We start from the raw sequence: 10,021 nt of genomic DNA, 5'->3' as shown, positions 1-10,021 counted from the left end.
CACAGGCACCACTGATGCCTTCCAGCTCCTCCTTGAGCCCCTGGTATTTTTCTAGTTTCTCGTGTTCCTTTTTCCTGATATTACCATCGCTTGGTATTGCGATGTCCACCACCACGGCTCTGCTCTGTTTCTTATCCACCACCACTATGTCTGGTTGGTTCATCACCATCCTGTCAGTCTGTATCTGGAAGTCCCACAGGATCTTGGCTCGGTCGTTCTCCACAACCTTTGGAGGTGTTTCCCACCTTGATCCTGGGGTCTCCAGCCTGTACTCTGCACAGATGTTTCTGTACACTATGCCCGCCACTTGGTTATGTGGCTCCATGTTTGTTTCCCTGCAGTGTCTTACACCTGCAGTTCTGTGCTGGACTGTCTCAGGAGCCTCTTTGCACAGTCTACACCGTGGCTCTGGTCTGGTGTGGAAGATGTGGGCCTCTGTTGCTCAAGTGCTCATGGACTGCTCCTGTGCTCCAGGATGAGCCTCTTTCTTTCTGTGTATCTCTCTCTTCTCTCTCTATGTCTCTCTCCCTCTGTGTGTCTCTCCTTCTTTCTCTCTGTGTCTCTCTCTATGCTTCTCTCTCTTCTCTCTCTCACTCTGTGTCTTTCTCCCTCTGTGTGTGTTTCTCCCTCTTTCTCTCTCTCTCTCCCTTTCTGTATCTCTCTCTCTATGCATCCCTCTCTCATCTCTCTCTCTCTCTTTGTGTGTTTCTATGGCTCTCTCCCTCTGTGTGTGTGTCTTTCCCTTTCTCTCTGTCTCTCTCTCTTTCTGTGTGTCTCTATGTATCTCTCTCTTCTCTCTCTTTCTCTCTCTATATATATGTGTGTGTGTGTGTGTCTCTCCCTCTCTCTCCTCTCTGTCTCTTTCCCTGTCTTTCTTCCTCTCTTGTGTGTGTGTGAGACTGTCTCTCTGTCTCTCCCTCTTCCCCCCACCCTCTCTCTGTCCTTTCTGTCCTTCTCTTTGCTTCTCTCTCTCTCTCTCTCATTTCTCTCTCTTCTCTATCTTTCACTATCTCTCTTTCCTCCATCTCTCTCTCCCTCTCATTTCCCCTCGCTTTCTCTCGTTTCCTCTCTCTTCACATGTGGCAGTGTTTAGTCTTGGATTTTCATGGTGGGAATTCCCCATTTCAGCTCTACCCTCTCATCACTGTTCACCACTGCTCACCACTGTTCACCACTGCTCACCACTGCACACCACTGCTCATCACCACTTCACACTACTGCACACTACTGCACACTACTGCACACTACTGCACACCACTGCTCACCACTGCACACTACTGCACACTACTGCACACTACTGTTCACCACTGCTCACCACTGCACACTACTGCACACTACTGCACACTACTGCACACTACTGCACACCACTGCACACTACTGCACACTAATGCACACTAATGTTCACCACTGCTCACCACTGCTCACTACTGCACACTACTGCACACTACTGCATACTACTGCATACTACTGCATACTACTGCACACTAGTGTTTAGATTCCCACACATGAGCAGCTGTAATATGACTCTGATGTCAGGTCAGGTCACATTAGCTGCACTACCATCAGAGTCAGTTAAAAGAATGCTATCAGTGCAGGTATTAATGAGATGAGCTGGATTTCAGATGTTCTAAAGTCATGTGTGTTATTGCTTGAGTGATGTTCACAGGAGAGTTCAAGTGCATTGATAAACAGGCCTGTTTATCAATATCGTCGGTCTGCGGAACATAAATGGACAGGAACAGCTTCCATGAGGAACTGTCAACATCTGATCTAACATATGTGTCAAAGTAAGAGTTGTACATTGACGTTTGCATTGAACCCATAGACATGTATAGATGTTTGTATGTCTGTGGTTGAACCGAGTAGTAAAAACAGGAACTTCAAGTTGAAACGCTAAGCTGCCGCCGAACATCGCGTAATAAAATGTTTAGTTGTGCAGTGCATTGTTTTACATTTCAAAATAGCTTAATCAAAACAAAACAAAACAAAAAAACTATATTGTACTGCCTACTTCTTTCATTATTTTCAACACAGTAGTAGTTCTGCTGTAAGTGCATCATTTGGATACAAAAAAAAAACTGCATTCATGACAAATACTTTAACGCTGTACTTGGGTTGTGTCTGTAAGTATCATTTATTTGTACAGTTTGAGCAGCTCCAGCGTCATGTTAAATGCACATTAACAGAATGATGTTAGAATGTGATCAGAGCCTCTCCGGTACGTACGCTGACAATGAAAGAACCAAGTGAACAAGTTATTTAACGATAGCATAGTATGACTCTTGACATGGCCACATCGCCGTAGTTCTACGGGGCCATGGGTTTTATGTTTATGTACTTAGCAGATACTTTTATCCAAAGTGTTTCCCAAAAGCAGAGTTGCTAGCCTGTTATAGTAGTTACTGTTATAGTAACTTAGTTGTTGGTATCTACAGCTAACGTCAAGGCTCATGCTGTGCTATCATTAACTAACTTGTTCACTTGGTTCTTTTGTTGTGAGCGTACGTACTGGAGAGGCTCTGATCACATTCTAACATCATTCTGTTTATGGACATTTAACATGATGCTGGAATTGCTCAAACTGTACAAATACATGATACTTACAGACATAACCTCTCGTGAAACACACGTGTTGTCACTTTGCTGAAAAAGTAGTGCACTCAACATTTCCGATAATGCACCCTGAAATGGAGTGGGCATCGGTGGTCTCTAGAGTGGTCAATATAGACCACAATGCATTACAAGAGTCAGAAAAACAATGGTGTTCAGCGACAGGTGTGAAACCTGACACAATGCGACTGCAGCAGACAGAAGCGCTGGTTTACGGCTCTGTTGATCCTGACTGTGAATAAAACACGTCTAAATAAACTGTTCTGATGTTAGTGGTGGGGTGGAGAGGATTAGGACTAGGGTGGAGATTCGGTCACAGCCATAGTCCCTCCAGTGTGCCCTGGCTCTTCCCCGGGGCCTCCTGCTCCTGGTGGGACATGAACACCTGCACAGTGAGGAGTCCAGGAGGCATCTGAAACAAAGCTCCTGCTGTGTGAATGAGCTTCTCACCCTGTCTCTAAGAGAACATTTGTATCTGCCATCTTGTCCTTCGGGTCATTCCACAAAACTCATAACCATAGCTGAGGGGAGGACTGAACTTTGCCTTTGGACTCAGCTCCAGTCTGATAAATATATTTTGTAAATCAAATTGTCTATGTAAATTAGACAGGTCATGGTTCTCTTGTGGATCTGCAGATACGGCCAAACTAAGCTTCACATCCTTCACTGTCTGTCCTTTCATGGTCATATGTGAAAACCTGATCTGATAAATCACTCAGTGCAAAGTCATGTATACAAATGTCCCTGCAGTAAATGTCCCATGGAGCAGAGAGCCCCAAACGTGACAAGTTTAATGATACTGAGGCATTTGACTGTCGACATAGAAGATATCTCAGCACTGTGTGTCGGGTTCAGATAAAATGACTTTGCATGATATCTCATCTAGTCTCCAAGTGTCAAAATGCTCTGTTCCACCTTGTGATGTCATGAAACGGTAGTTTTCAAGTTAACAGTTCCTTTTATCCAAATGATTCTAGTCAAGTCCTTGGTCTAAACTTGGCCGCTCATTCAAGTCAGTGGGTCCAGCTCAGTGTCGCACGTCTGCAGATTATCTTAGTCCAGCGAGGTACTTCTGGTGGTTCTCTGCCCATTGAACATGCACAGTAGTGCTCTTTTCTCCTGTGGACAGATGGCAATCGCTTTGACCAATCAGAGCGGGAGGAGCTAGAGCGGAGCCGGAGCGAACGATTAAAAAGCTGTTTTTAAGAGCTGGGAAAGGTTTATGGTCTAAAAATAGTTTAAAATCAACACAAAATCTGACCTTTTTCAAAACTGTAGGTGCCCTGTCAGTCCCTGTCAACCGAACACGAGCATGTTTGTGATTATATTGCGCTGTATGGATTTGTCTCATTGTGCATCTCTGGTACTGCACTAAACTGGTTCAAGTCTTATCTAGAAGACAGGAAGTATTTTGTTGAAATTGGAAACTGTCTCAGATCACATGGCCCTGACCTGTGGGGTGCCCCAGGGGTCAATCCTGGCTCTCTTTTGTTTAATCTCTCCATCCTGCCTTTGGGCCATGCTGCAATGATGTGTCCTACCACCACTCTGCAAACGACACTCAGATCTACGTCTCACTGCAGCAGGAGACTATGGACCAGTGGACTCACTCTGTCACTGTGTCCAACAGATCAGTGTGTGGAGGCAAAACAACTTTCTCCTATATAGTTATTTTAACAGTAATACATTACAACCTATACTGTTATTTTAACTGTATGGGTTAAAATAACCTATACAGTTATTTTAATAGATCCATGATTCTAGTGAAGGTCTATGGAGCTTAGAAACACAGTGGAGCACTTCCTGTATTACCACATGACATCACAAGTTGGAACAGCGTGTTTTCTGTTTGAGAGAAGAACTCAGGCTAAATTTGCGGTTTCTGTGTTAAACATGTGTGAATGAAACAAAACACAAATCCAGGTCTGTTTGTGATGAGAACAGGAAGAGGAACCACTAGTTCTGTTTTAAAGGAATACAACGAAAGGCCTGAATTGTGGCTTTTAGCACTATTTGAGTGAGAGATTTTAAATGGTGATCTACTAATACTGAACCTAATCCCTACTGAATATTAGAGATGTAGAGAATATTTGGGCTGCTATCTATTTAATTTTTGGACAATGTAAACTCCCAGAAGGCTTCATAGAACAGTGTGGTGGTCAAAGCAGAGCTCTGAAGTGAGAGCTGCTTCCTGTGTGTGGACCAGACACTTCCTGGTTTTGTCAGGGCACCATGAGTCATGTCCCCAGACCAAACAGACTGACCAGAACAGAGCGGAGCAGCAGACCGTATCACACAGATTGACACTTTATGCAGGGCGGGTTGGCCTGTTTTATACTAAGTACAGTGTTCTGTGGTGTTTATTTGTAAATGTTGCAATCTGTTTTCAACTCACAGTCAGTGTACAGCGTCTGGGCAGCAGCTCACCCCAGACAGACCTGCAGGGAGGACAGGCTTATCTGATCCTGAGGCAGCGACTGGAGGAAGTGCTGTATCCTAAACACTCAAGGGTAGACTTCCACCCAGAACAATAGTCTGCCACTGTACTGGTCAGATGTGGCTCTGTGTCTGACCACAGGCTGCAGGCTCTTTCAGTACAATCTATATTAGGCCTGTAAAATGCACAGTAAGCTGCTGTTACTCAGAGGTCATGCCTCTGACCACAGAAGAGTGCTCAGTGTTTAGATCACATATTTTGACCTTGTGCAGGGAGATACATTTGCATTTGGGCTCAGTTTCTGGGTGACTGGTCCACTCACAGGGCAGCAACACAACACTCGTACTTTGGCACACTTTTATTATTATTGTTTATTTTGAATTTATGTATATTATTTTGGGCAAGTAAGAAAGTTACTTTTTTTTTTTTTTTTTTTTTTTTTTTACAATAGAACACATAACATAATGAAATCAACACAGAAATAACAACAAAATATAAAAAATTAGCCCAAAAAAGAGTGGGAAGAAGAAAATGTATTTAATCCCACCCCCCTTTTCTAATCGAACACAACGATCTTTCTTTCAAAATTTTCAGACATTTTATATTGAACTATATGAACTATTTACAAGTACGGACAAAGAGTATAGTTTGGTAACAGAACTGTATTGCAGTAATAAAGAAAATGAAAGATACCAACAATGGTAACAGACAGCACATATCAGCAATGGTGCGAAAACAACAAACATAAAGCAGCACTACAGAAGACAGTATTGTTCTAATATTAAGACCCACTCTCTATACACTGTGACCAGACCATATGTTTATAGAACAACTTGAATTTATGGATATTTTGGCAGTGCTTGAGTCGTGTATCCAGACTGTTCCAGAGTTTTACACCACATATAGACACACAGAAACTATGAGTGATGAAAAACGTGTAGAAGGAAGCACTTGTATGTCTGGGCTTTTTTCCCCAACTCGTTTTATCATGCTTGTTCCACTGTCATGAATAGGGGGGTGCAAAAATATTGAACTATCGATATATTGTATTGTTTAATGTGGTGATACAGTATCGATATCCTGGGCTGCTGTATTGATATATCGCCAAGAGTAATATTTGGTATATTTTACAAAATTATTTTGTTGCAGTGCTACAGTTTTGTTGTTTGTTTAGAGGAACTCGTTTATATGACATTTGACATATTCACTGTTTTGATTAAAATGTTTGTGTTTCATATGAACTTTACAGCGGTGGATTAATGACTTATTAAAGACTTTTAGTATCACAGCCATGATTTAGCCTTTATTTTTTATTAAACCATATCAAATCAATTTGAAATGTATCATACTGAATCAAAAGCTCACAGTATCGAGATATGGTATCATATCATCGCCTGTGTATCCTATCGACAACTTCTTAATGTTACCCAGTAGGGATGTAACAGTAACCAAAATATTGTGATATCATATCATGAAAGTTCTCACAATAATATCGTGGACCATCACAATATATCAAATTACAACTCCCTTAAATGAAGAGTTATAGCTAAAAAAAGACAGAGGGAACTACATAGATCAGGGGTGTCAAACTCATTTAGGTCTGGGGGCCATATCCAACCTACTTTGATCCCAAAGGGGCTGGATCAGAAAACTCATGGCATTTAAACCCCAAAAATAACAGTAAGTTCAAATATTTGTGCAGGGAAACGCAAATCTATTACAGAAATCTTTTACAAAATATTATATTATTAACAACCTGAAACTTTAAGAAAAATGCAATTCCAACACAATGTTTTAACATGAACTAGGCAAATAGGATTAAGTCCATTTTTTGTGGAAAATCCTGCACTCGGCTCCACTTTTCTCATGTTGGACATTTTTCTGATGAGGGTGTCACGGTCAACAGTCAAAACGATCGTCCTTTAAACGATCGTCCTTGGAAAGAGACAAGTCTTCATTTGTGCTGCTCTGGTGGGAGGGGCCACGTACAGAGACACTGGAGACGCTGCTGTGATAAACACCGCAGAAAATTACCAATATTTTAATAGAAAATATAATTAAAATATTTTAGTAGAAAATCAGCCGAGGGCCAGATTAAAGGTCTTGGAGGGCCGGATCCTTTGCTCCATTTCAGTGCAGACTACATGAAGAAATGATAGTTGTAAGCACTTTTAAGTCTTAGTTCTTTGGATTAAGTCTTGTCAAGTCATTTTAAGAGGAAAAAGTAGCATGTTAAATATATACAAAATATCGCAATAAATATTGTACTATGAGATGTATATCGTAAAAATATTGTACCGAAAGATTTGGATATTGTTACATCCCTAATCCTGGGCCTCCCCACTATATTGTGAGCTTTCCCACGATATCGCTATAATAGGTTCATACTGATGACATCGTATCGTGAGACTTCGATATCGTTACGCCCCCATTTACCCATCCCCAGTCATCAAGCTTTGCCCAATCAGCATGAAGTATTCTCTGAAAACACATTTATACATGTGAGCAGGTTTTTTTTCATCACAGGAATTGAGCCAAGTGGCATTGTTTGTGTATAACTAATGCATATTTTAACAGGCTGCTCACATTAGCCTTTCATTCAGGCTCATGAACCAGGTCCACCTTTGAACAACAGAGATGTGCACAGTTGAGTGGTCAGACACCTGCTTGAGTTGACATTGCCTATGCAGGTCATTCATCTCAGTCTATTTCCATCCAAACACATGATAAGAGAGAACTTCCCTAAACAAGCGGTTGCCGTGCGTGCGGGTGCCATTGTCCCGTCGTCGAGGAGGTCCGGTTACCGTGGCGACGCTGTGGACACGCTGTAGTCTTCCTGTCTGGGGACATGACACATATGAGGGTGGCTGTCCTGAGCGTGTTCTCATTCTGAATATAGACGTCTGACGCACCACTTATTGTTGTACTCGGGATGATGTGTGGTGTGTGTGTAATAGAGGGGTAGGCTCGTGATCAGAGGCCAGAAACATGCTATTATCCTCCACAGGGTTTGTGAGCAGGCAGCAGGGACGTCACCAGGCTAGTGAAATGCTCCATTTTATTTAAGGGTCCTATTGTCTGCTCAACTGCTTATTTAACATTTATTCTTTTTTAAATACAAAACATGTGCCTTAAAAGTGATATGCCTAATTTTGACTTAAAAATATCAAAAACAGAACTAGTTAATTTCAATTTGCAGCAGTCCAAAGTTATTCCTCATTCACCTTTTGCACACCCTTTGAGTGTGTATACATGCACATCAGTGTCCCGGTTATGATCGAGTTTTTTGAGTATCACGGTTTCTTCATGGTGCATGTAAACGCAGTATCCCGGTTTCAGTATCCCGGTTATTAGACACCGGGATACTGTAGCTGGTTTATTCTGATAGTAACCGGGATACTGTGTCATGTATACACAGTATCCCGGTTACTGCTACATAAAGTTGAGTGTGCATGTGTCCAAAAAGACAAACACTTCTAGTCTTTTCACCACAACAGTATTTACATAAATAAAGTGACCAAAGATGAGTGAAATGACTGTAGAATAAAGAGCTGCACTAAACCTGCACACGAATCTGCACTTGTATGATCTGCACGCGTATGATCGCTGAAAAGCTAAAACATGAACTATCTCCTATACAACACACACACAGAACAGACTCATCATCATTACCACCTCCTCTGTCACAAAAAGAACACACATAATCCACTGAGTCGTGTCCTTTAGTTCAGTGATTCTTAGCCATAGGTCCGGGGCAAAAAGTAGGTCCAGGAACAGCTCCTTGGGGGCCCCACAACCAGCACAAAATAATGCATTTAATATGAGATAGGGCCCCTGGTTAGTTTGTTCAGAAAAAGTCAGGCCTCAAGATTGAAAAGGTTAAGAACCCCTGTTTTAGTCCAACAGAAGCTGATTGTATCAGCGGCACAAGGAGCAAACTGTTTTTTATCAGCAGTGGTTTTAAGTTTTGTTTCTTTAAAATGTAAACAAATGTGATCAAAGCTGAATTATCTGATCAAACGGGCTGATGTGGCTCTGTAGTGGTTATGGTTTATATGTTGTAAAGTTGAGTTTATTTATGCAGAAGATTTTAATGAAGAATCTGTTCGGTTTGATCTGTGCAGTGGATTGTGGGAGATCTCGTAGCTCCTCACGCTGGTAAACTTCCCGAGCTTCCAACGCTAAAAGAGCTCATGGTTGGTTGTATTTTTCCTGGTTTATTAATGTAAATGAAGTTATTATTTTGCACTTGCACATTTGTAAGAAGAAACCAGGATACTCCATTTGATCATGTCCACAGGAATATGAGTGTCCTGGTTTCTCAGCGCGCATGTAAACACAGTAACCCGAATACTGACAGAACCGGAATATGGCTAATAACCGGCATACTGATGTGCATGTATACGCACTCTTTGATGAGTTTACTTTGCTTTTCACAGAGGACTTATTTTGACCTTCTACAATATATCTATACTTGGGCAAGACACATTTTGCTCAGATACTTTCGATATAATAGTAGGCCACAGCAATTAACAATTAAAAACTAAATATCACATCTTTTAAATGGTAAAAAGGCCTAAAAATGGCACCCATACAGAATTAGCTGAACCCCATGACTATGTTGTGCTTTGATTCAAGATCTGGAGATGGAGGAGATATAATAGGTAGTCACTTTGTTCATGCGTCCAAAAGTGAAATTGGAATTTATTTACTAGGCTAATGTCAGAGCTGATAGATTTCATGCCAAAAAGATGCTATCGTGTTGAACATTTGAACGATTGTGATCTTGTGTTGTAGGTCTGCCTGAGGAGAGCACAGTCCTGACTCCAGCCTTCACCAACAGTGTACGGCTCTATCGTCAGGCCAAAGGGCACTACGGCAGCTGGGACCAGATGTGTGGCACGCCCCCCCAGGTACAACCACTAAACTGTCATCATACTTATACTTTTATGGTAAAACAGAATGGTAATATAA

At 41.7% G+C, this 10,021-nt stretch overlaps 1 protein-coding gene across 1 annotated transcript in view; it reads left to right on the top strand.

The window, feature by feature from the left end:
* The window catches only part of LOC110163999 (protein Niban 2-like), a 53,176-nt gene that overhangs the window by 16,318 nt on the left and 26,837 nt on the right, over positions 1–10,021 (top strand). Inside the window, 1 exon segment of the mRNA XM_055153382.1 lies at positions 9,845–9,960. Coding sequence (XP_055009357.1) covers positions 9,845–9,960 — 116 coding nt within the window.

The sequence above is a fragment of the Boleophthalmus pectinirostris genome, unplaced genomic scaffold (genome assembly GCF_026225935.1).
Source record: "Boleophthalmus pectinirostris isolate CB_2022bp ecotype Guang Dong unplaced genomic scaffold, ASM2622593v1 HiC_scaffold_18, whole genome shotgun sequence".
NCBI classification, from domain to species: Eukaryota; Metazoa; Chordata; class Actinopteri; order Gobiiformes; family Gobiidae; genus Boleophthalmus; species Boleophthalmus pectinirostris.
Note: the sequence above shows the minus strand (reverse complement) of the source record. Positions and strands in the feature narration are given on the sequence as shown.